The sequence below is a fragment of the Phalangium opilio genome, unplaced genomic scaffold, assembly GCF_054372755.1.
Source record: "Phalangium opilio isolate 3A_F unplaced genomic scaffold, DU_Popi_V2 ptg000082l_1, whole genome shotgun sequence".
Lineage (NCBI taxonomy): Eukaryota > Metazoa > Arthropoda > Arachnida > Opiliones > Phalangiidae > Phalangium > Phalangium opilio.
Genome location: NW_028324189.1, coordinates 11,841,044 through 11,867,166, shown reverse-complemented (window position 1 = coordinate 11,867,166; position 26,123 = coordinate 11,841,044). Strand labels below are relative to the sequence as shown.

General features: G+C 36.6%; 4 protein-coding genes across 9 annotated transcripts in view; 2 read left to right on the top strand and 2 right to left on the bottom strand.

Annotated features, from left to right (window-relative positions):
- pan (transcription factor pangolin) overlaps positions 1 to 2,701 on the top strand; it is a 135,125-nt gene extending 132,424 nt beyond the window's left edge. For all 3 annotated transcript variants that reach the window (XM_089848753.1, XM_089848752.1, XM_089848751.1), the window contains one exon: positions 598 to 2,701. In XM_089848753.1, the coding sequence (XP_089704879.1) occupies positions 598 to 1,180 (583 nt within the window). In that variant the 3' untranslated portion in view covers positions 1,181 to 2,701. The remainder of the gene's footprint in view (positions 1 to 597) is intronic.
- On the bottom strand, positions 1,898 to 11,176 carry LOC149651722 (long-chain-fatty-acid--CoA ligase 1). Of its 2 annotated transcripts, none has more exons than XM_089848756.1 (17): positions 10,792 to 11,176; positions 9,325 to 9,477; positions 8,275 to 8,389; positions 8,135 to 8,202; positions 7,955 to 8,056; positions 7,781 to 7,880; positions 7,548 to 7,720; positions 7,058 to 7,090; positions 6,795 to 6,995; positions 6,497 to 6,714; positions 6,259 to 6,409; positions 6,025 to 6,186; positions 5,841 to 5,957; positions 5,615 to 5,758; positions 5,444 to 5,545; positions 5,310 to 5,381; positions 1,898 to 4,908 (listed from the first exon to the last, which is right to left on the bottom strand). In XM_089848756.1, the coding sequence occupies exons 2-17, from the start codon at positions 9,469 to 9,471 to the stop codon at positions 4,771 to 4,773; spliced, it is 2,043 nt and encodes a 680-aa protein (XP_089704882.1). In that variant the 5' UTR covers positions 9,472 to 9,477; positions 10,792 to 11,176; the 3' UTR covers positions 1,898 to 4,770. The 2 variants fall into 2 exon arrangements, with proteins under 2 accessions (XP_089704882.1, XP_089704881.1); XM_089848755.1 differs by lacking the exon at positions 10,792 to 11,176 and adding an exon at positions 10,298 to 10,640.
- LOC149651721 (cell division cycle and apoptosis regulator protein 1-like) lies at positions 3,062 to 24,562 on the top strand. 3 transcript variants are annotated; one of them, XM_089848749.1, is made up of 16 exons: positions 3,062 to 3,746; positions 15,597 to 15,758; positions 15,830 to 15,932; positions 15,988 to 16,035; positions 16,101 to 16,399; positions 16,617 to 16,903; positions 16,970 to 17,084; positions 17,700 to 17,847; positions 17,917 to 18,157; positions 18,230 to 18,736; positions 19,840 to 20,056; positions 21,541 to 21,621; positions 21,681 to 22,190; positions 22,258 to 22,575; positions 22,642 to 23,041; positions 23,100 to 24,562. In XM_089848749.1, the coding sequence occupies exons 3-16, from the start codon at positions 15,899 to 15,901 to the stop codon at positions 23,399 to 23,401; spliced, it is 3,507 nt and encodes a 1,168-aa protein (XP_089704875.1). In that variant the 5' UTR covers positions 3,062 to 3,746; positions 15,597 to 15,758; positions 15,830 to 15,898; the 3' UTR covers positions 23,402 to 24,562. The 3 variants fall into 3 exon arrangements, with proteins under 3 accessions (XP_089704875.1, XP_089704876.1, XP_089704874.1); XM_089848750.1 differs by lacking the exon at positions 3,062 to 3,746 and adding an exon at positions 14,933 to 15,485 and having other exon boundaries at positions 16,970 to 17,069; XM_089848748.1 differs by lacking the exon at positions 3,062 to 3,746 and adding an exon at positions 14,945 to 15,485.
- LOC149651720 (uncharacterized) lies at positions 24,411 to 25,999 on the bottom strand. Its single transcript, XM_089848761.1, has 2 exons — positions 25,579 to 25,999; positions 24,411 to 24,849 (listed from the first exon to the last, which is right to left on the bottom strand). The coding sequence occupies exons 1-2, from the start codon at positions 25,997 to 25,999 to the stop codon at positions 24,581 to 24,583; spliced, it is 690 nt and encodes a 229-aa protein (XP_089704887.1). The 3' UTR covers positions 24,411 to 24,580.
- Positions 26,000 to 26,123: the final 124 nt, after the last annotated feature.

The following is a 26,123-nucleotide window of genomic DNA, read 5'->3' as shown; positions in this document are numbered from 1 at the left end:
TTATTTTGGTCGTAGGTAAGATAACAGAGATTGGTTGAGATGAGGTTGGGGTACCGTAGCAAGAGGGTCCCGGGTTCGATCCCGGGCTGTGCATGGAGCCCGGGAACAAACAACCCCTCTTAGTAGAGTTTGCGTGTATTGTTCTCTCAATACGTGTTAAAGCAGTTGTCCTACGCGATGTTACCCGGGTTCTACGTTACATGAAAACTTGTTGAGGTTAACGGTAATAGTTAGTATAGTTAAGGCGTTGTCGGTTAGATAAGATGTGGCCTAGGGGCACACCTCTATGTATTGTAAAGGGAGCCACCCACAGACTTAGTGCGGACATACATCCCTTCATCTCCACACGTGTTAAAGGAGTTTACCTACGCGGTGGTACCCGGGTTCTACTTTACATCAACACTAGTTGAGGTTCATGGTAATAGTTAGTATAGTTAAGGCACTGTTGGTTAGATGTGACATAGGGGCTACACCTCTATATATTGTAAAGGGAGCCACGCACAAACTTAGTGTGGACATCCATCCCTTCATAGACGAAGCTTGGATTATCATTGTTGATTCTAATGTGATTTCGCGATGTTTTAATTTTTGTTGTAGGAGAAAAAAGAAGTGTATACGGTATATCGAAGTTGGCGACCACTCTCAAGAAGAGAATTTAGGAAGCGTGGAGAGTGCGGAGGCGCCAACTCCCGATTCGAAAAGTACCTTGGACGATGACGATAATAGTAACAGTATCGGTGGTGGTAGTGACGGGGAACTGGTCCATACCTCCTCCGAACTCAGTCTTTCCAGTCCCCCCACAGTTCCTAGTGATATCGTTGACCAAAAGCCGATTTTATCGGACTCGGGCGCGATTTTACGCCACCAGTACCAACAATTGCACAATCTCCATAGTCCCATGTCCGCCGCGCACCTTCGTAACCATCACCTCAATTTATCGGCGTCTTTAGCGGCGACGGCGACCTCGACGGCGCCTTCGACCCTATTACGTACTTCCGGTGGTAGTCCTTTACACGTCAGCCATCCACTCAGTGTCCATCATTTATCGCAGTCTCATACCGGAATCAATTTGCGCGATAATAACAATTGCGAGTTGGATTCGAACTTACCCCAAATGCCCACGCCGCCATCGACGGACTCTTCCACTAGCGCCGCCCCTCCCATGTTAACCGTTACGTAGTCGTTGTTGGGAAGGGGGAAATTAAATTTGACAACGTTTTAACAGGACAATACCTAGAATTAAAATAAAATAAATGTCCCAGAAATTCATCAGAAAAAAAAAACAAACTGAAAACTGGGGTTTGGAATTTCCCCCTTTCCTAAATATTACCAACGTTCAACTCATCAAGAATCTTTGTCGGCATTCAAGTTGTGTATAGAAAAGAGACAATGTGACCACTATCATTTGTTAAGTTTATTTTTTCATCCGGTACCGGACCTCGAATTCGCCCCCCCCCTGGTCTCATTTCCCCCTCAAATACCCCCACCAAAATTAGACTTATCTGTTCTACCCAAGTTAAAAAGCCACCTTTTTACATTGAGGAATATGTCATGGAATTTCCACTCCAGTGTTTATTAGGTTTACTCTCTATGCTACTAGTGATTTTTTCTTAGAAATTTCAACAATACCTCAAGGTTATTGCTTTTTAAAACGGCCGGTAAAAAGCTGCGCTACTATATAAATTTTACCTCTGAATTGAATTGAATTGATATTGAACCAAATTGTCCCTCGTTAGTTTCTCAATTTTAGAACGTCTTTTCATCATGCATTTCGAGTGCTAAAAATGTTGCCAAGTTTTTGTTCATTTTATTTATGTCGGAGCAGAGAAGTTCTCATCCAGCTGTCAATCTTTTTTTTTTTTTTTTTTTTTTTTTTTTTTTTTTTTACATGAAACCATTTTTTTTTTTAATTTTTAATTATTTTTAATGACATCTTAAAATACTGTTTGGTACAAAGGAATTTAAGGTGGTGCCTAATTTTAAACTACTTTTGTTTTAACTAATTAATTATACTTATTATTTTAGCTTCGATAATACTCAAGCTCCGAATGAATTAAAAGAAAAAAAAAATCAAAAAGATAATTTTAATTAATTAAGTTTGGCATGATACGAAATTGATAATCAAAATTTTTGCAGTTTAATTATTTTATGAATGTGCAATAATTATTGTGCCAAATGTGAAGGGGGTGCATTAAAGGAACTGCAATAAGCAATAATAAAAAAAATAAAAAATTCGTTCATATTTTATGGTGCAAACTTGCTGGAACTCAGGTGATCTAATTAATTAATTTTAATTTGTTTTTAATTAATTAAATTTTTTTTAAAAATAAAACCTATCTTTCCTTTGTACCAACACGCTCAAAATAATTTCCGAATCAGGTTCTCAGTGCCATTTTAAAATAAAATAAAAAATAAAAAGAAAACCGATAAAACAGTGATATTTCAATTAATTCTTTTAAAATTTAAAATTAATTATACAATTTTTTTACAGTCTGTTCTTAGGTCACGAAACTCCCACAAAAAACTGTACCCTTGTCTATAGAAATGTTTCGAATTAGATAGTTGTCTAATAATTCTGGGACGCGCGATATTTGTACATTTAAGTTTTATCGCGCGAAAGACAAGTTAAATATTAATTAATTTGTTGTGACTGTTAAATAAAATAAATAAAATAAATAAACAAATACGTCAGTACATGTGAGCCCATGTTGACATTTTTAGAGAAAACTGAACACGTGTTGTAAGATAGTTTAAACAATAAACTAATGTACAGCATTTTGTAAAAAAAAAATAAGCGTTATAAGAAAATCCATAAGCAAATATACCGGTATACATAGGTAATTTGAATTCAATCCCCAATTAATTTCAAATACAAAAATTGTAATTTATTTTTCAGTTATTTGAGTATACATGGAAAAAAAACTAGTATTTTTTTTTTTTTTTTTCATAATTTCCACAAACTTTTAATTATTTAATTAATTAAATAAACAGATACAAGTCTTTAGGCCTAATAAGTATTATTTTTATACAGTTTTTTAAAGCATATATACTCCTATGTTTTAATCAAACATTGAGGTTTATTCATTTAAATTATTTCAGTTTGTACATTTATGTACAATACATTTCTATATCTAAATTCTATTAAAATATTTAGGCCAAAAATTAATTATACTTTAAATTATAAACAACAACAACTTAAGTCAGAACCTTTTATTATTATTATTTTATTAGTTGGTTAGTCATATATATATATGTATGTATTTTCAGAGTAAAATCATCGTGGAGTCCTATATTATTTCTCTACAAAATACATTTCAAAAGTGCTTTGAGAATCCTTCATTAAGTTATAGTTATTTGTGGTTTTTTTAGGGGTTAAGGTATTATTTATTCATTTATGGTATTGAGTTTCTTCTTTTAAAATCTGGATAATTTCAAACCCATTTTAATATATTGTAAGAATACTGTTTAATTTTCTGATAGTGTGAGACTAATTTTTAAATTTAAATCTTTTGATATTTTCGCGGTTTTTTGGGACTAACCGCTTATGTTCTAGAATCTGTTCCCGCGCTTTCCTTCGATCACGTGCCTAACCCCGTTCACGATGACCTATTATTCAAAATGGCCGCCGAAGTGGCGCAACGTGGATTAATTATTTCAGTGAGTGATCGTTGCGAAAAATTACGACGTTTTATTTATTTGTGGAAGGCGTTAATTACGAACAGAAATGATTAAGGAGCTACCTTAATGTGAGTTTTAAAACTTTATTTATTATATTTATTGTTTAATCAAGGTATAATTAATCCCTGATTAAGTTTTCGAAACCATATTGGCCGAGGCTTAAGTCTATACCTATGATACAAATAAACAGCGTATTCTGTTATTAAAACCACGCGATATAAACAATTATATATTTTTATATTTCAATCATTAATTAAGAATTACCATTTAAAGTGTGGTTTAGTTCTAGGTCTAAATTGTTTGATGGAACACTGCCATTGATATCTACCTACTGTACATTTATTACCTCATTGTAAAACAGCGTTCCATTTCATGAAAGCGCAATAAAAACCAATTACATTTACGAATTGGTATTTATCATTAGTTTAGGTTTAATTTAGTTTAGCTAATTGTAATCTGTTAGCAAGCATTTTTACCTATATAGTTATACTAATTTTCATATACCGAAAATTTAGACCTAGAAGGGTATCACGTTTTTTAAATGGGAATGCTTAATTTAATTATCTAATTAATTTAATTTAATTTGCTTTTGGAAGCGGGTTAATTGGTTTGCTTGTGTAATCGTTATGTTTTATCACAATTTATTTAAATATATATATATATTAAGAATTGTTATCTAGAGGCTTAGATTTTGAATTGGAAAACTTCAAGATAGGATCAGTTCAGTTCAGTTTAGTTTTTATTTAATATATATTTTAATCGCGAGTTATATATTAATAGAAACTAATTATAATTATTAAGTGAACAAATAAACGAAAAAAAAACAAACAAACTTGTTTTAAGTGACTTAGGAACTTAGTTCATCTAAAATTTACGCAATTTGGTAATTGTGAATTTGGTTCGTACTAGCTTGAATTAAAACAATTTAAATTATATATAACAAGATGTTAAGCAAAAATCCGACCACGTTATTATTTAAATTAATTATCACATAAATTATTTTGACCTATTAATTATTTTAGGAAGGGTTTAAAAGTTCTTTTTAAAAATTAAAATTATTTAGACCTATGTGACTTGAACGTAAAATTATGTTCAATCAAGTGAGCTATACATGGCTTCAATTTGAGGCATGAAATATTTACGGCATTCTGGACGCTTAGTTTTCAATGTCGGTGTAAGCAGCCCATTTTCAATCGTGAATAAGCCATCGTACAAGTAAATATCCTTTACCTTTAATATAAATATCATTTTAGACCAGTTAGGCTTAGCGTTATAGACCAGTTAGGCTTAGCGTTATAGACCAGTTAGGCTTAGCGTTATAGACCAGTTAGGCTTAGCGTTATAGACCAGTTAGGCTTAGCGTTATAGACCAGTTAGGCTTAGCGTTATAGACCAGTTAGGCTTAGCGTTATAGACCAGTTAGGCTTAGCGTTATAGACCAGTTAGGCTTAGCGTTATAGACCAGTTAGGCTTAGCGTTATAGACCAGTTAGGCTTAGCGTTATAGACCAGTTAGGCTTAGCGTTATAGACCAGTTAGGCTTAGCGTTATAGACCAGTTAGGCTTAGCGTTATAGACCAGTTAGGCTTAGCGTTATAGACCAGTTAGGCTTAGCGTTATAACCAACGTTACCTGTTCGAACGATTTAAGTCCCGATTTTTTCCCCTCGGCTACCATGTCGTTGATGACAGCTTTTTTAACTTCCTGAGAGCATTGAACCATGGGTTTATTTTATATTCACAATGTATACCCTAGAGATACGTTACCTTATTGTCACAAATTTGTACCCAACTGCCTCTAACTTCATTTTCATTACACCAATTGGTCAGGACTTCTTTATCAGGGGCCACAATGGCAACCAAGCAAGACTGTTATAAAGTTGATCAAATTAGTCGACTTAAGTTATAACCGTATTAAAATTAATTAGACTTAATTACTTTTAAGCTCTCTCCGTAGACAAAAATATGAGAAACAAAAACACTTCGTTGATAGATATTTTCAATCTTTTCGGGCGCTATGTATTCTCCCTGAGACAATTTGAATATATGTTTCTTTCTATCCATAACTTTAAGACAACCACTCTGATGAAAAGTTATAAGTTATTTAAATTATGTTATTAAGTTAATCCGAGGGTTAATCCCATTAATTAATTCTATAACTTACGGGTAGCCACATTCCAATATCACCCGTATGTAACCAACCCTCTGAGTCGATTGTTTCAGCCGTTTTTTCAGGGTCCTTGAAATACCCTTGGAATACGTTGGGTCCCTTGACGCAAATCTAAAAATTAAACGTGGGGTGATTGTTTAGAGTTATATTGTTAAGATAAGTTGACCGTAAACCGTACCTCTCCTTGACTGTTTGACGCGTAGTATTCCATTTCTGGGACATCAGCTAGTTTAATCTGGCAACAGGGTATGGGTGGTCCTACATGGCCCGTTGAATTGTCGCCTGGAATGGTTAGAGTACATGGAGCTACGCATTCAGTCTGACCATAACCTTCCACAATCTGTTAGTGGTGAGATTACAATTGTTTAGCATTATCCGCGAATCATTCATTGTTGGTGAATTAGACAAGTACCATGCAACCGAGAGCGCATCTCGCAAAAGTGAGGACGTTACTGGAGATTGGTGCAGACCCAACAACCATTAGTCTGACTCGTCCCCCTAAGCTGTCTCTCACTCTCTTGAAGACAATTCGATCCCAAATACCGTTATTAGACACGACATGCCTTTTGTTTTAGCGCGGGTTAAGTATAATGGTTAGTTACACGTAGCTTTAATTAGGGTAAGATTGGTTGGGACAAGTATATACTTGCCTATCAAGTTCCGCTTGCTTGTTCTTAAGGGCGGTATTGAGCAGCCAGGTTTTAAGTCGGCTACCGCTAACGCTGGAATGCACTTTGTCGTGGATTTTATTAAGGATTCGAGGAACGCACGGAGTAATTGTTGGTCGTAACGCTATCATATCGTCCATTAAGTAACGAATGTCACCGCCGTAGAAACCAATCTGGCCTCCAGTCATGTACACCGCAGTCTATTAATTGTTATAATTTAAGGATTTAGTTTATACACCAGAACTGCGGTAATTAGGGCGCGAGGAACATTATAGCTTACTTCGCAACACCGTTCTAACATGTGTGCCAAAGGTAGAAAAGACAACATGGTATCGCCATGTCGCGGAGCAAATTCACCAAATTGGTACATTACAGCTGAAACGCATGTTAAGATACTATCGTGGGTTAGCATGACACCTTTAGGATTTCCCGTGGTGCCGCTTGTGTAGCATACTGTGGCCAAGTCGCTAGGTTTAGGGGGCTGTGAAATATACGTCATTTTTGTCAAATGAACAATTGCTTCGATCGTTCCTTGAAACTTACCACAGCTTTATGGGGTTTCGTTCTGCCTAGTTCCTGAAAGTCAATGTTTAATATTTAGGTTATCTTTGAGGATAGTTTACTTAAAGGCCGACTTCCATCGAAAAGGGTTCTAGCGAACTGAAAACCGAGCATCGAGACTAACAATGAAGCCACCGCTGGGGTAAAAGATGGAAGGGTTCTCGCTAACTGAAAGCCGTGCAATGTGGTTCTAGCGAATTGAAGATGAACAATAGAAATCCTTTTCAGTTTATTTCCTCTCGAATTTTTGCTTTCCCCGTGAAGGAAATTCTCTATTGTGTATCTTCAGTTCGCTAGAACCACCACATTGCACGGCTTTCAGTCAGCGAGAACCCTTCCAACTTTTGACCCAGCAGGGCTTCGAAAATCGGCACGGTCGCTCCATTGTTAGTCTCGATGCTCGGTTTTCAGTTTGCTAGAACCCTTTTCGATGGAAGTCGGCCTTTAAAACGTAAGTTATTATTTTACGTACTTCAACTTCTTGGAAGGAAAGCAAAGCCACGCCTTTTTCTTCGGCTAAAGCTACAGTTTCTGGAGATATGTCTTGAATATAAACTATGGTTTTGAGGGATGGAGTTTCCGATGTCTGCTTCAACATGGACTCGACTTTTACTTCTTCGTCGCAGATAACCAACGAAATAGAAGCTAAAAGAAGTACTTCACTTTAACCCCAAGTACTTCCGCATTTTTATAACACTATTATACCTTGTTGAATAATGAAAGAACAAGCTTCGGGACCTAATGTGTCGTACAATGGTACAATTACCATAGAATAATGATAGCAGGCATTTTCCGTTAGAACCCACTAATCGACAAAAATTAATTAGGAAAAATAACCATTAAAGCCTAATTTGTATAATTTAAAAATTGAGTACAAACCTCTACTGAATTTTTAGCAAAAATACCAACGAAGGTTGTAGGACTCGGGGTTAAATTACATTGTAATAAACCAGCCCCAAATCGCCTGCATCTTTCCAAAACCTTTTTTTTTTTTTTTTTTTCAAATAATTTATAAAATGAGGTTAAATATACTTTTAGAAGTAATTATAGTTGACTAACTTGACTGTAACTAATCCATTCGTAAGGAGAATCTAATGTCTGCCTTGAACCTAAACACGGCCCATCACCTAAAGTAAATTACGCTATTGTTAATTAAAGAAATCAACAGTTTTTGGGATGAATTTGGTAATTAATCTTACTTGAAATTTTCATTCCGCTGTACATGATATCGTATAAAGTTTGTACATCATCGTAAAGGCGCTTTATGTATTTGTTTGAGTCACATAATCTCGAAATTCTGGCTTTGTCGGGACCCTGGAAAATTTAATTATCATAATTTTTTACGCGACCTTACAATCTTGAAACTTTATTTTTGGGGGTTTTCTTATCAACATTTTGGGGTTTTGTAGGTCATAAGTGTAGAGGGCTATGAGAGCTACAAAATGAGACCAACTACGTCAATATTGGTCAAGAAATAACTTTACTATAATTAAATTTAAATATTTTTAACGGAAAAATTATACATTGATTTTTATTAAATTTTTTTGTTTCGATTTGCTATTGATTTGGTTTGATTTATTTTAAAGATAACGTTAGGCGGTAGTTGCAACGTTAAAGGGGTAGATAAGTGGAGTATAAGTGTACATTAAGAGCTATTATACAAATTGAGACTCGGGTTATGAATAACAACAGAAGTATATAATACTTCTCTTCGAGAGAAGTGTACCACAAAGCGGGGTGAGTGTAACGTCACTCTTCCCAACATTGGAACACTTAGAGAAAGGTTACTAAACCGAATCACATACGCGATAAATAGTTCCATCATCATTACTCTATTAGCGTTTAAATATTTGGCAAGACGCGCTTGTGCATTTTGTCCCACGTCAAGACGAAGTTTGTGGGATGATTGCTGGGGATTTAGTGCCAAACAACTATTGAATTCACCTTACGGTGCGATGCCCATTTGTAGTTTGATGAGCGGGAAAGCAAACTAAAAGGGGGAGCCTGGGAAGAATGACGTTACATAACTAAAGCATTAAGAGGATACAGAGTGTCATCCTTCCTCTATTATCCCCTTCTGATAACAATGAAATATTTTGCGACTTATTTTTATTAATCATATCGTAACTCGCTTAATTATTGACCGATTTTGGCGTAGTTGGTCTCATTTTGTAGCCCAATACGCGTTCTATTCGAATATCGTACTAAATTTTTAATTAACCGCGCATTTAATTTTAATTATAACTTACCGGTTGCTCGTCGGTTTGATTGTCTAAATCCACTAAAGGTGTGATGGGTTGCGCTTTACAAGCTAGATACATGGCTGTAGATATTGCTGCCCCTGTAATTACAGCTGCTCCTACAGTTCCTCCGACGTATTGCAGGTAATGGTCCATTTTGAACTGCAAATAGTCCAAATCGGTCAAAATATAACAAAACTGGACTAATTACCACCGCGTAGTTCCCGCGAACTGTATATCTAAATTAGTTTATTAAAATTGAATCATTTCGTAACATTTTTTTTTCTTAAAAAACAGTAGTGAAAAAGTAAAGATAAAATAACTTCTAGTTGACACTTTAAAGTGTTTTTAATCTAATCAATTCGTGGTTACGTGATTTTTCACGTAGGCTTGTAAAGGGGTTTATGGGATTTTTTATCAACGCTTTGATTTAAAGGTTCCTTGTATTATCATTTTTATGAAGTATTCAAGTTAACATAATAGAAAATTAAACCGCTAATCTTATTTTGAAATTAAAGTAGCTTAAAAAAAATAGAAATATTTAGAGAGGTTTCGAATTATTTGGAAATATCAAAATAAAATTAAGTTAGTAATACTATAGATATTTTAGATATTTTATATATTTGTACTTTTAGTTTGAAAAAAAAAGTGAAATTTGAACTGAAGTATTTCATCAGAGCTCTTGAAAGGCAACAAATAAATTATTTAGCAAAATATGAATTTTTTCCAAGAAACTCAAATACTATAGAGTATAGACCGAGTTTCTGTTATCAAGTTAAAAAAATCTATACACTCTTCATTATAGAAAATCAATATTATTTTGTAGATCAAAGCAAATTTCCAATATAAAACTAGACGGACCCAAAAAATGAAATATAAAAATTTGCATAATTGCAATAAACAATATCTATATATTATATAAAAAATGTTAACGCATCACAAAATACGTTAAAAATAAATCAAACCGACTGTCACTACTAACCATCTCAAATTTAATCACAATGACACGTAATTTAAATTAGAAGATTTAAAATCAACCGTTTGACATACAATGAGTCATTTGGTGACACTTATAATTCGTGACGTGAATACCTGATGGCATTCACTTCTTTTTTTATACCTAAACACGTACTGTACTGGTCTACCTTGTACTTGAAAAAAAGGTTCGGAGAGAAATTTGGCGAAAGGCTTCCCTGGCTAGACTTTAACGGGGGGCAAGCAGGTAAGTTGCTAAAAGGTATGAAATCGACAAAACCGGCTTTTTAACAAAAGGGTTAGCAATGCTAGCGTGACGTGATGTTGGGTTTAGGGGAATGCCCTGTAGAAAGTATGGTCGGTTACCGGCACGGCGGCAATGGTTGAGAGAGAGAGAGAGATAGAATCACCAGACAAAGAAACAGCGTGAATTACGGAAAATGAACTCAATTTGTGACTAGTAATAACCGCGGAAATTGATAGATAATTTGAAAACGTTACCTTTTTGACGTTTCTTTCAAGGTTTTAATTCTTAAAAATTAAAATACTAAGCTATCCTTTATCCGCCGCGCTCCGTTGTAAATGCCTTCTCTGTTACACATTCAACCATCGATTGACATAAGGGAAAAAATGAACGCTCTGACTTTGGTTGCCTCGTAAAGCGGAAATTCTTTCCTCATAGACCTACGTTAGTCTCTATTGTAAAGCTTGGTTGCTCCTGCTCGGACTTAGTTCCGCAATGATTCGTGACGTTTCACTATTCCAGCTCCCTTATTGGTTAAAAGGGTATAGTGTGATTCACCTATAGTGGACCCATAATGCACTGCGGGATAGCCCAACCTCTACTTTATTAATTATTCTGATAATCATTGGAATGTGAGAAAAAACACATTTAGTAACTATCTTCCATGCACTTTATGTTAAGTGTTAGAGTTTAATGGGAGGTTAAGTTCCGTGAAATTTTGGTTTAAAGGGGCTAAAGATGGAGCGAGTAACGCGGGGAAGCCGACTTTACGGCCGGGTCGATATCGATCCAGCTGTTCGATAAGCATGAGCTAAATATAGATGTTTATGTATGGATTAGGAGCTTTGCTACCCCAGTTTTACTATAGAGACGGATTTAAGCGCAATGGGAGGTTTTAAAGGGTTGGCGTGTGACTAGCCCTTTAATGAAACACGACGAAACTTCTCTTTAAAGGCCGACTTCCAGCGAAAAGGGTTCTAGCGAACTGAAAACCGAGCATCTAGACTAACAATGAAGCGACCGTGCCGATTTTCGAAGCCCCGCTTGGTCAAAAATTGGAACGGTTCTAGCTAACTGAAAGCCGCGCAATGTGGTTCTAACGAACTGAAGATGAACAACAGAAATCCTTTTAAATTTATTTCCTCTCGAATTTTTGCTTTCCCCAGAAGAAAATTGTCTATTGTGTATCTTAAGTTCGCTAGAACCACATTGCACGGCTTTCAGTTAGCGAGAACCCTTCCATCTTTTACCCCTACGGGGATTCGAAAATCGGCACGGTCGCTCCATTGTTAGTCTCGAACTGTCGATGCTCGGTTTTCAGTTCGCTAGAACTCTTTTCGATGGAAGTCGGCCTTTAAGCGCAATGGGGAGGTTTTAAAGGGTTGGCGTGTGACTAGCCCTTTAATGAAACACGACGAAACTTCTCTTTAAACTTGTTATTGACGCTTCTTCTTTGGAAACTGACGCGTAACTTTGGTTTTGTTAGAGATAAAGATAAATTATTTTAGTATGTTATAGCGTTATTTTAACCCTTTCAAACGATACTAAATTCTTGGGGTTACAACAATTCGGGTCCGAGTAATTAAACTTATTGATTGGTTAATACATCGCGGCCTGTCCGACCTTGACACCTTCACTTTGAAACCTCGGAACTTCTGTTTTATAAGCGATACCTGGAAATCCTTTTAGTTATATCCCTACTTGTTTCATTTCCAACTGAAGCTTCTAAATACTTAATTGGTCGTAATCAAATCAATTCTCAAGTTAATAATGTTTCGTCTTCATTAAATTTCTTAATATTACTGATTGAATTATATAATACGTTCCTATCAATTAATGTTTAACATATTTTTAAAAAGCCTTTAGTGAATTAACTTCAAACGCTTAAGTATAATTAAATAATTAATTAATTAAATTCACTTACGTCATGATGTTTAATTCGTATTTGATTTATTTCTCTTCAGTTTTAAATAACTTTAATTAAATAAATAATAACAAGTTAAGTGATTATTTTAAAATATTTTAAGACGCGAAAAATTTGCGGGGAAAAAACCGAAACAAATTGACGATTTATAATGGGTTAAACACTCAAACTTCTACCGTAATTTCTAAACCAACTGCTCCGCTGTTCCAACGAAAAATATTTGCCGAGGTTTTCAGAAGATCACCGATTAAATTTGACATGTCCTTCAATGGTTTAATATTTCACTTAATTTGCATAAAAACGATTATCCAATAAGTAAGTTATAATAATGGAAAGGAAGCGATCGTTTATGATAATGACTCGTAAATATCATTACAGGCTAATTGTCATTAAATCATTATATTATTGAAAATCGAATCTATACAGTTGAGTATTGTCTAAAAGTACAATTGGTTTTTGTTTAAATAACCAAAGGAGTACGCATGAACGACATTTGATAAAAGAAAATAATTGTATAGTTTTTTATTGTAAACTTTATTGTACATTTTATTTGTGTATTTAAATTTTTAAAATCATATTCAAAATCTAAATATAATACGTTAAAAAGTATATTAAATAAATTTGAATGCATGGATTATGCCAGAGGTGGCTCTGATTATGCCAATATGACTCTTTGAGCAACTTGAAAGCGAACAGAACAAGTCACGAAAGTAGTAAAACTCAAATAGTTGTTGAAACACTCTCTGAAGGAAGCATCTAAGCGGAGATCTAAGCATTGGATAGGGATGGGGACTGGATGCTGGATGCAGGCTGGGAAATAGCACACTTCCTCTGGTCCAAAACCAGTTTATTAATTGCTTGGACTAGTTTTTTAATTCAAGAAGTGGGGGTTACTGGTCCTCGGGACCAGTTTATTAATTGCAAATCTATTGGAGAGCAAAGGCTGGGACCAGGCCGGAGACCAGTAAATGATTTCAGACACTAGGGGGTCACTGGTCCAAAGGACTAGTTTAAAAAATATCCTTATTTCCCAGCCTGGCTGGATGATCATGGTGATGAGGGTGAGTGGCAGACCAGGGTTGGAAATAAGGTGAATTTTGTAAGTGGTCCTCGGGACCAGCGACCTCTCATGTTGGAATTATTAAACTGGTCCTTGGGACCAGTGACCCTCGCATTAATTATTATTTTACCGGTCCCACCATAAATTAAATTTCTAAAATGGTGAGAATAAAAAGCACGTAAAGACACTGAAAATTCTAATTGATTTTGAATTTTTTACTGTAGGAAAAAGTAGCATATAACAATCCATAACAGTTAACTTTTATTTCTTATCACAATTTTTCAACTAGTTGCCACTAAATATCAATCAACATGTCTAATGATATTTGAAGTTCTTAATCCTTTTCTGAACTATCCTTATTCGTTATTGTATTTTACATAAATTCGGTGGCAATATCTTCTCTCGCTATCAGTAAGCCAGATCAAAATCCTGTAATGTGACCATGCACTACTGCCTAATAAGACTACTGACAACTAGTACACTGGCTATGGCGCTGCCTACGCTATATCAAGGCCCGAGTACGCTCTTCTGGCTAGGGGGGACTTTTAAGGAACGCGACGCCTTGTTTTTTGCTCTTTTTTTTTTTCGCAGACGGCGCTCGTAGCAGTCCCATTTTAAGGGATCTTCCATTTATTTGAAATTGGAGGGAGCGTGCATAAATATGATGGGCCAAATTTTTTAATAAAAAATTACTATTTTCCAGCGTTTCAATGCTATTAATAATGCGTAAATATTCTAATATTTATAATATATTTTCATTATTATTAGAAAGATTTATAATAATGATATTTATTATTTTTATCAAAAACGGTAATTGAAACTATTCATTGTTATGTCATTGTTCATGATACGAAACAAGCCTGTTGAAAGTTTTTCATTTAAGAAGTAAACTTGTTGCAATTACCATTTAATTATTTATTCACACTTAAAATCTTTCGAGATAGTGAATAAATAAATTAGTGTTTTTCTGATTGTAAGAAGACCATAAGTGTCGCGAGCATGATTGTGTAACAATGGCCTTAAATATTTTTCTAGAATGTCCCAAACTCCCATTCCCAATCGACGCCGAAAGCGGCCGAAACCGCTGCCGCGTACACGCACGTACCCAATCCCAATCCGTTCTCCCTTTAGCCCGCCGTTGCCCAGTTTCGCTGGGAGCTAGTAGCTACTCGCCCGTCTCGTCCCTTTACTCGCCTTTTCTAGCGCGGGAAAATAAGTATTTCAAATAATATGACGTCACACAGGTCCAGCTACAAGCGCTCCTGGTGGGAAAAAACGGCGACTTAAATTGTCAATTTTTCAATGGAAATTGGGTGCCGTACTCGGGCCTTGATATAGCGTAGGCAGCGGCTATGGTCTAGACTAGAGACGAGTCTGGCCCCCGATTTAATCGGGCTTTTTCGACCCGACCCGAACCCGATTCGGGTCGGGTCGGGCCAAATTAATTTCCAATTTGGGTCTTTATTTTAAATTTTTTTTTTCGGTCGGGTCGGGTTAAGTTTATAATTTTAAAGTTGGACTCGGGCCGGGTCGGGTCGAAAAGAAAGTCGACCCGACTCGTCTCTAGTCTAGACTGTCGACTACAAGAGACTCATTCTAGAGTATAGACGCTAGACAAGATCAATAGTCAATAGACTACAAAACTTTTGTAGGGAAGTTGTAGCCAAGGAGTACTAACTACCTATGAGTAGAATTTGTAGAAAATGTGTTGAGCTAGAAAAATTCTAATAAGGAATCCCTCATTTATAAACTGGTCCCACCGTCTATTTTTTCCAAAAACCATAATTAATAAAGTGGTCCCTGGGACCACTGACCCCAACTTTTGGAATAAATAAACTGCTCCGAGCAATTAATAAACTGGTTTTGGACTTGTAAACCTGCCTTATTTCCAACCCTGGACTGGCAGACTGGATGGTGTGAAAGTCACGAAGCATGTTATATTAGTAGCGACATCTACACGCATTAAGGTAAAACTAAAATACCCTAAGCCTTTTTATTATTTATCAGTAAAATCGTCTGCTAAACTTTTCACTATATTGGTTCAGTTCAGTTTACCTACTATTTTCTTTGGAGGCTAGTTTTCACGAAGTTACAAAGAGACAGACTGGTTCAATGCCAATGGTGGCCATTGACTTGAACTCGGACTGTGCGTGCTGACTGGTGCTGAGTATTTTTTCTTCGGATTTAATGAAATTATCGCCAAAATCAAAGGCAATATCCAACGAGGAAAATAGATAAAGGTAAGTTAATTTGTTGATATTAAATAGGAAGTCTTTATTTTTGTTAGTTTCATATCATCGGCCTTTAACAGTTTGAAGCCCAGGGCCCCAGGCTGGCTAAAGTTCGAAACTCGCGATTGCAAGTGCGTAAAATATTGAAAATGAACACTTTGCATATGTTTGACGAGCCTAAAGGTAATTAAGTGAGTTTAAACTAATCCCAAATAAGCTAATTAACTTATATATGTAGGCAAAATTCCGCAATATACCACATCCAAAAACCCTCCATGGGCTAGAGGTAGTTATAAATTTTTATGAAATTTAGGTCAGGGTTAAGTAATTAATCTAATGAGGTAAATTAAGGTGTAGCATTAGCTCAAGCCGCATCAGTAGGTGGTCCACAATCTCTGGGAGCCACACTTTTAACCGCTCAAGCATCTCACAATGCTGCAGCTGCTGTTGTAGCAGCGCAAACTCAACAAGCCAACCAGCAAACTGGAGGATCTTTTGGACCGGGTCTAGCAGCCTTAGGGCTTCAAGTTTTGAGGCAAGAGACTGCCATGTCCTTTGGACCACAAAAAAACGCCTTGCCACCCGTTATGTCTCAACCTGGCCTTGCATTAGCAGTGTCTATGGCACCTACTACCGCACCAGTTGGAGCTGTAAGTGACGAGTTGTTCCTTAAAGGTGGAATTCATAAACGCACGTGGGACGCAACGCAATTTAGTACAGGCGAAGGCAGGGCGTCGTGCGCAAAGTCCTGTCTTTTGCGCACGACGCCCTGCCTTTGCCTGTACTAAATTGCGTTGCGTCCGATGCACGTTTATGAATTCCACCTTAAATGTTTTTAGGGTTTATAAATACTTTCATTCTATAAAGGGACCCATGTTACATGTATCCCAACCGGGCATAGCGTTACCCACCACTTTAGCGACAACCCAAGTAGCTACTGTGAGTTACCCAGCTCCCAGATTGATGGGTCAACCAGCTCCTCAGTTTCAAACTGCTCATCATCAAGCCACCCATCAAGCGGTGCATCAAGCTGTGGCAACAGCGAATCAACAACAACAAGCTCAAAAGCCTCAACAGAGAGTTTTTACCGGTACTGTAACGAAACTACACGATAATTTTGGATTTGTCGATGAGGATGTCTTCTTTCAAACCAGGTAAGATTAAAAAAGATAAGTACTTATTCAAAACGGAGATAAGTAAACTTTTATTATGGTTAACAGTGCCATTAAGGGTAGTATGCCAAAGGTTTGCGAAAGGGTCTTGGTTGAAGCCACTTATAATCCTAATATGCCTTTTAAATGGAATGCAACTCGAATCCAAGTACTTCCAAATCAAGTAAAATATTATTTATATCAAATGTGGATGAGAGGGAAAGTATGACAATGGCCATAGAGCCTGTGTTAAAAAACGCGGACATCAAAGTTTCGCCAATAACTATTTAGTTTACTAGTGGCTGATGGACTTGCAAACTCGCGATTGAAAGTAGTTCAGACATTTATGCTCCTTGGTTTAACCATAGCCCACTCGATCACGCGCATCACGACGCAAGCTGCTCGCGCTATAGCTAAGCTACCGAGATTTGTTTTAAACGTATATAGTTTTATGCGCTCTTCTATTGCTTCGATAACCTTACTTAAATCCATATTATACCTTCAAATACCTTTTAAAACATTACCAGCTACTCTGTCCTGACTACAAACACAAATCGAGGAAGTTCTAGCATACACAATAGCAGACGACGGTAACCGCGAAACCGCGAATGAACACAAGACCTACTTTAAGGGAGTGAACAGGCCCAGTATAGCTACGCCAATAAAACGGTCAACTACGGCGAAACTCTGATGACTCGCGACTTTTGGCCATTTTCATACTTTTCCCCTCATCCACTTTTGTTTATATCAAATTATTTCTCAAAATCTTAACGTTATTCGCTAATTATTTGTCCAATAGCTAAATCCTTCAAGTAGCAACCGTCCAGGCATATCTGTGGCTTGTAGTATGGCTATATCTCCATCAGTATCAACTGTAGGTTCTGTGGTTACTTCAGGCATGCCCATCATCGCTTCAAGCTCAGTTTCTCAGTTTGGGAACTCTTTATGTAAGTATTAATGAATCATAATCATTTATTTATAGGTCAAATGCATTAATTTAAATTCAAAATTTGTAGGCCAGAGAATGACTGTACCAACACGTAGACACACTCCACCTCCATCTATAAGTCGCCGGGAAAGAGAAGTTCGTCGTGAAGAAAGACGAGAACGTTATAGGGAAAGAGAGTATGAAAGATACTCGCCTACACCTATTAAACGTCCAAGATCGCCTAAAAGACCCAGTAGAAGTCCTCCCAGGCGTAGATTAAGAGTTGTTCCAAGATACAATGTTCAAATACCTAAAATATCCCTTGATTTGTAAGTTAAAGTTTTAATAACGTTACTTTTTGAGACATTTTAAGTTACGTTAAGTGTTTTACTTTTTCCAAGGCGAGACGGAAATATTGTTGAACTACGTAAAAGATACAACAATCTCTACATCCCTTCAGATTTCTTTTGCGCAAATTTTTTATGGCAAGACGCGTTCCCAGCCCATAGACCATTTGGCCTGGATCATCCTTGCACCTTTCATATTATGTCCAAAGATGTAGAACCGGTAGTTCCTAATGACGCTGTCTTAGAACCTCCTGACGCTGATTACCTCTTCAGCGCCAAAGTTATGTTACTTAGCACACCACCTTTGGAGGAAATATTTCAAAGAGCTTGCGCTCTGGCTGAAGATGGAGACGAGTACAAAGAAAATTTTGTTCATCCAACCCGGCTCATCAGTTTTCTAGTCGGCTTAAAGGGCAAAAATGAAACTGTGGCTATCGGAGGTCCGTGGTCCCCTTCTTTGGATGGTCCAAATCCTGATACTGATCCATCTGTCTTGATCAAAACTGCTGTCAGAACGTGCAAAGCTTTGACAGGCATAGATTTGAGTAGAACAACTCATTGGTAAGTTGATTTTTTTCTTATTGCATGTGGTCTTTGCTTTTGGGATTTAGACTAGCGTAATATTTGTACTAGTTTAAAAATGCCTTTATCTCTAATAATAATAATAATATTAATTGTTTAAAGTCGCGTTTGAAGGGAGATCTAGCATTTTCTTAAAACAAGATGGCCCCGGCCAGACTAACTTTTTGCGCGACCTCTAATCTCTAGTGACTACAATTAGCATTATTAAATTTATTATAAGGTGAGCCTTAGCAGTTTCTTTTAAACAAGATTTCCCCGGCAAGATAAACATTTTGCGCGACCACTAATCTCAAGTGACTAGAATTAACGTTATTAAATTTATTATAAGGTGACCCTTAGTAGTTTCTTTTAAACAAGATTTCCCCGGCAAGAGTAACTGTTTGCGCGACCTCTAATCTCTAGTGACTACAATTAGCATTATTAAATTTATTATAAGGTGACCCTTAGCAGTTTCTTTTAAACAAGATTTCCCCGGCAAGATAAACATTTTGCGCGACCACTAATCTCAAGTGACTAGAATTAACGTTATTAAATTTATTATAAGGTGATCCTTAGTAGTTTCTTTTAAACAAGATTTCCCCGGCAAGATTAACATTTTGTGCGACCACTAATCTCCAGTGACTAGGATTAGCGTTATTAAATTTATTATAAGGTAACCTCGGCTTATTTTTACTTTGCGGTTTTTCTACTTTTAAATATCGAGTATCCCGATTATGAATAAAATTAATTTAGTCACGCAAAGGGGGGGGGGAAGAAGGCACCCAGCCGGGAAGGGTTGGAACAATCGTTTTTCAGGTCTAAAAAGCGCAAAACGAAAAATGAAAGTTAAACACGTGAAATCAACTTAAACTAAATTTAAATTAATTTAATTTGAATGAAACGGTCTCTTTTGTTAAAAAATTTGATCTTTCTAATGGTTTAAGACAAGGGAGGGAGAGTTGTTATGACTAAATGAATTATTTTCAGAGAGTCAGCGTTCGAGATATATTTTTATTTTTGTAGAAGGTTGGTTTTTTTTAGTACAGCTGTGGTTGCTCTGTCTCTTTCCTCTCGTCTTTCCTTTTTCCCTTCCTCCATTATAGGTATCGATTCTCCGAAATCCACTATCGTCGCGGAGAATCGACTCACAAAGGCAGAGTGGTGCCCAAACGAGTCGAAACTGTCGTCATTTTCTTACCAGCTGATTTTTCTTGGAGCTGCGTTCCCACTGCCTTAGAGTGGGATCAACTCGCGGCTGGCTACAAAAAACAGCTTCAACAAAAACTCCGGGAGGAAATGGAGGAAACCAACGAAAGCCAGGCACTGAAATCCATTTCCGATAAGCAATATAGACACACACTTTTATTTTAACCCCCCCCCCCTCTCTCTCTCTCTGAAAAGTTTTTTGTCTCGCAGCTATTTTCAGAAAACCAAATTTTTCTCTCAGGCACAGTTTTTGGTGGATTATCTATCGTCAGATATATAGTTTTTAGCCAGAATCTCGCGCGTTTATTTTAATATTACAAGCAATGATCCTATATCTATAAAGTTATCGAAACGTAATTCTTTCTGATATAAGAGTTGTACAAAAGCAAATCCTCTTCGCTTCCTTCATTTTCTTTGTGAAATTGTGACGTTACAAACACGTAAACCTGGTTCATTTGGTGACTGACTGATTTCAAGTAAGTAACTCGTAGTTGAATTGCGATAAAATTGCAATATGCCCCTCAGAGTTTCAAAGAGTTAACTTCATTGGTTGAAGAGAAGTAACTCGTAATAAAATTGCAATACGCCCCTTAAAAGTTTCAAAGAGATACTTTAGTAGTTGAATAATGATCTAGGTTTGAATTAGCCTTATTCCTGATCAGCGCCATCTACCCATAGCGGCGACTTTGAGAACTACTGTAAGCGGCAAGCCAATCAGATGTCGCTAAAATCTGGTGACGTCATTTTTGGTAAGGCCCGAGAGTGCCAGTCAGTGACGTCACCAGATTTTAGCGACATGTGATTGGCTTGCCGCTTACAGTAGTTCTCAAAGTCGCCGCTATGGGTAGGTGGCGCTGATCAGGAATAAGGCTAATTGGTATGCAATTAGGAACCAAATTTCGATGGATGAAACGCATTCCTAGTTGAATAATCACGTTTGTAATGAACATAATTTGCAATAACGATAAAAATGTTATTGGTATTGCACACACGAAGTGCAATTGATATCTGTTTAATCAGTATTTAATAATTACGAAGCGTAATCCCCTAAACTATTATAAAACTGTATAGTAACGTTTAGAGTGACTAAAGTTTTTAAATCAAATTTTTAAACAGATGTCATTTGTGGTAAATGAATTAAGGAAATGATGAGTTTTGAGTTGACGGTGTTAACGGTTCAAAGATCTAAATCTAACACTTTAATCAAAAGATTCAGTCACTTTTAATACGTTTATAAATCATTGCTTGTAAGGACGCGTTCCTTTAATGAGACTTTTTTACTTTCTGAAAAGATTCGACAGGGGCCTGGTTGTAAAAACGGAGAAACAAACCGTCATCCATATATGGCATGGCTTGGTAGCTAGCCCAAGTGGACATCCATTTCTTTCAGCTCATACATACTACGAAGAGATTTATCAATAGCATTTTTTTCTCTCTCTTATTTTACAATTACACATTTTAGGCTTTTAATTTAATTTTTTTTTTTTTTTGGTTTAAACCTTCATTAATTAATATCAGTTTGATAATCATATTATAACTTTGATTCTAATTATCACTTAATGTCGCATTTTTTCATCGTTTTTATTCTATGTCAATAGGAAGATGAGGAAACTGTTCCGGATGAAGCGACCAAACAAGAACCGACGCATTATTCGGAGTTAGATCCAAAAACTATGAAGGTATATTAACCCTAACTAGGTTTAACCGTAATTCGCTGTAACATTGCGAAATTTATTAGGTTAGCGATCTAAGGGGCGAGTTAGAAGCCAGGGGACTCAACATGAAAGGCTTAAAATCCCAGTTGATAGCTAGATTATCCAAAGTTCTTAAAGCGGAGAGTGAAAAGGAGGAACAGAAAGAGATTCCGGCACCTAAGACTGAGAAAGAAGAGTTAGCGGAGGCCGAGAAACTTGAAAGTGACATTGCCGATGATGAAAAAAAGAAGAAGGAAGAGGAAGAGAAGAAACTTAAGGAGGAGAAAGAACGAGTCGCTTTTGAGAAACGATTCCAACTTCCTGAAGTTCCCGCGGTTTTAGTTCATCCGTCGCCCGTAGCGAAAGGAGGAAAATTTGACTGTACCATCATGTCCCTATCAGTTCTCTTGGATTATCGTCAAGAGGACAATAAAGAACATTCATTCGAAGTGTCGCTTTTTGCCGAGTTGTTCAACGAAATGTTGATGAGAGACTTTGGATTTTCCATTTACTGCGCTTTGGCAGATGCCCCAGATCTCAAAGAAGATGACAAGGTTCGGTAACACATTCAGTCTTCTTTGGCTGCCCTTTGGGAAGGGACTAATATCCTTATTATCGCAGGACAAGAAGAAACTCGATAAGAAAGATGATCGCAAAGATAAAGATGATAAGAAAAAGGAAGGTGAAGAATATAGTGAGAAAGACGAAGAACAATCCGCCGAAGATGAACTGCAGGAAGAAGATGAGGAACAACAACGTACAGCCAAAGATTCCAAAGACAAAAAGAAGAAAAAGGATAAAAAACTTCAAACATTCACTGCTAAACCCGATCTCTTATTGTCCTTCGTTTACTTTGATCAAAATCATTGTGGATACATTGCTGAAAAAGATTTAGAGGAGATACTATACGTTATTGGACTTAATCTCTCAAGATCCCAAGTAAGTAATTGTCACTTTCATCAACGACCCGCCCGCAATTTGCCGGTTCCTTTTTTTCTTTCGAAGGTACGTAAACTTCTTCAAAAACTTGTCAAGAAGGAAATGCTTCATTATCGAAAGATGACTGATAAGTTGTTGACCGAGCAACAGCAAGACAATAAAGATGATGAAAGTGTGGTGAAGAAAAAGACCATTGAGGAATTGGCCGCTGGTAATAAGAAGTACTTGCCGGTATTTAAGATGCCAAGTTTGGTTTGTCCCCTTAACACTGAGACTGTGACGGAAATGGAAATTGCGGAAACACCGGTTATTGAAAACAACAATGATTCTGTTGACACTAACGAGCAGTTAGTCGTCTACAAAGGCGCGTTATTGGACGTTGAGAAACTCCTGCAACAATTAAAACGCAGTGAAAAAGCGCGCGCTGATACCGAGGAAAAGATGAGAGAAATGCAAGAAGAATTAGGTCAGTTATAAATATTTTTTTTTTTAGTCTATTTTCGGTACCAACTTTTATATTTCAGATGAAATGCACGAAGCCGCGTCAATTAGTGAACAAAATGCTCAAAAATTGAGTGTGGAACTTGAAAAATGTAACCAAAAGTTAAAAACCAGCGAGGACGATTTGAGAATCGCGCAGATACAAGTTGAAAAGTATCAAAGAGCATTAGGAATGTGTCGAGACCAATTGCATTTGTTGCTGGGATCGGTGGAAACTTCTTTAGAAGGCACCCCAACAATCATTACCAATTCCAGGAAACCTATTAGTTACTCTCTTATCACAAAAACGGAGAGAATGGACACTCATACCATTGATGCGGACTGATTTAACTCGATAAAGGTACGTTTCCCACCCCTTCTTTCATCAGACGGTGTGATGGAGAGTATACTACGCGTAAATACTCTCATAAAGAACTATTTAACAGTTTAAACTCACGAATGAAATTTGTACTTGTAAATAAGTCTATTTTTGCCAAAATTATTGCGATTACGTGGTAATATTTATAGTCTCGCGTATTTAGTATTTACGTTAAAAAACGGGTAGAATATAAATATCTTAACGGAAAAAAATGAGAGGTAAGTTTTATCTTAAAGGGATGTACAATCCGTTATGTATGGGCGGGGCCTATATCAAACTTATCTTCCATCAAATATAGCTCTACTGAGCATGCGTGAAGTTCGTAGCATTATCAGTGCATTGGGAATGGGCATCTCATTGAGTTGAGAAAATTACCACTAGAGTGGCCTTTCATCCGCAAGGATGTAGACCAAAATGAACTCTATCACGCGCTTGTGGCGCCATCCCGGTGCAAAAAAGGGAACTAACAGAAATGGCGGGAAATTTGACTAATTTCAAGGATACATGTAAAACGCGGAAATTTAAAGTTCGTTTTCGAGATGGCGACACCATCGTTTGATAAACTTGGTGCCTGTCCGTCCGTCCCATTGCTTTAAAAGTTGTCCCCCGTTCCCCCAATAGGCGGCTTAACGCAAAGGCCACTCTAGTGGTAATTTTCTCAACTCAATGGGGCATCTACCGTAGAAACAGACGTTCAAGCAGACGACAGCCTAATCACTACTTCAGGAAATAGTAACACTACTACTAAAAAATATAGTTCTTGAGTCTTATAGACACGCCCATACATAACGGATTGTACATCCCTTTAAATGGAGTCTCCCTAAAATTAAATAGCATTACACATTGAAGAAACTAGTTAGTAACTTAGTAGGCCTACTCTGGAATTTAGTCTAAATTTTGTTTTAAATGCTCACTGATATAATATAAAACAAACTCTTCATTGTTGAACGTGAAAATAACTGAAAAAACAAACAAGAAAATTTGATGAATTTTTATTATGGTCAAAAATAGTAAATCACCGATTGATTGATTGATTTTCATCTTTTGATTTGTACATAGTTTATAAATATTATGGCGTGTAACGGGCTTATATAAAATTTATATATAAATTTGAATCTTTTTAAGTAATATTTTCGTCATTTTATTTCATTTGTGTTTTCCCTTTACAATCGCTTCGACTAAATCTCGTCTTAATACGTGACGAGTATTTAATTTTGTGATGAGAACTTCTTTCGTCGCCATATTTCCATTTTGTTTCCTCCATGTTTGAAGCATTCTTTCAACCATAGCGCTTGTTGATTTTTCATCCGAAGCAATTGTTTCAATTAGACCACGTTCCAGACGTAAACACGTAGCTAATTTCCTCCAATCATTCGCTAGTCTTTCACTCAAATATAAGACTATTAGATTAAACTCTATATATGTACGAAAATGTAAGGTAATGCGTTAAGAACTTATATTAAAGTCAAAGGTAAGGTAACGTAACATTATACCTTAAACGAGCGGCCTTTTGCTAAATCAAGAAGTGATATCTGGTTTATTAGGGAGAAGGTAAAAGATGCCTAAGTATTCGCGCGCCATAGTCCCAGTCCCCCTTTCAAAATACAAGGGGGGACGTAAAAGGAGGCCGACTATTTCGCCTCTCCTCAGACGGAAAATATGACTGTAATTTTCGTCATTCGCGTCGCGCTGACGTGAGTTTTCAAGAATCAATGAGATGCATGCTGGTTGTAATTTAGAGGCGGGGATTAACTCCGGACCTACGTCTTTTGGACTGGAGATAAAGCTAGATTATAAATGTGGCGATTTTATACCTTCTCCCTAATAAACTAGATCTCTTATTACAATATGATAATTAGCATTTAATTAGGCTTGAAAACGAGGAATACTGCGCCATGCGTCATTGGTTTAGTGGCGTCTGCTAAACGAACTTCTCACGCGCGTGATTGAGTGGGCTCTCAGCCTGTGAGAATTCAACCAATCACGTAGGGGCAAACGCCACCAAAGCAATGGCGGCGCAGTAGTCCCCGTTTTTAAGACTTAATTAAATGTTAATTATTCTGTAATAAGAGATCATTTATTTTTTAATATTTTCCCTTTTATATTTAGAAGGTATAATGTTATGTTCCCCTTAACTTTCAAACCTTGTTCCTCATCTAAATCCTCAGTTTCAGCTTCAGGGGCGGAAGGTTCTGCGAGGGATAGATGTTGAACTTGCAATAGTCTATCCCAATTAACTGGAACTTTGCAAATGTCACAATGGCTAGGGGCATTATTTATCTCGAGTTTTTTATAGGTAGAGATGGCACCAAGGAGGCCCTCTCCCCTGTTTTGATTAGAATGACTCATTCTTTTAACTACGTTCTCTAAAACGTCAATATTTTTTTCCCAAAACGCATCGCGATCCAGCAGCGTTTCCAATAAATCTTTTATAGTATTAATTTCGGATAATGTTCGGTAAGAATCTATTATATCTCTATATTCATTTTTATACGGAGTTGCATCCAAATATCCAATTTTTGACTTTATTTCATTAAATAGGTTTAAAAAAGGCGAGGTTGGCATCTTATCTGTTAATTATGAGTATATTAATCATAATTAAAACGTTAATTTAATTGTTTTTAAGTCTGGATTAAAATTTAAGAATTTTAATTAGAATATATTTTTTACCTGCTTTGGGGGGGACGGC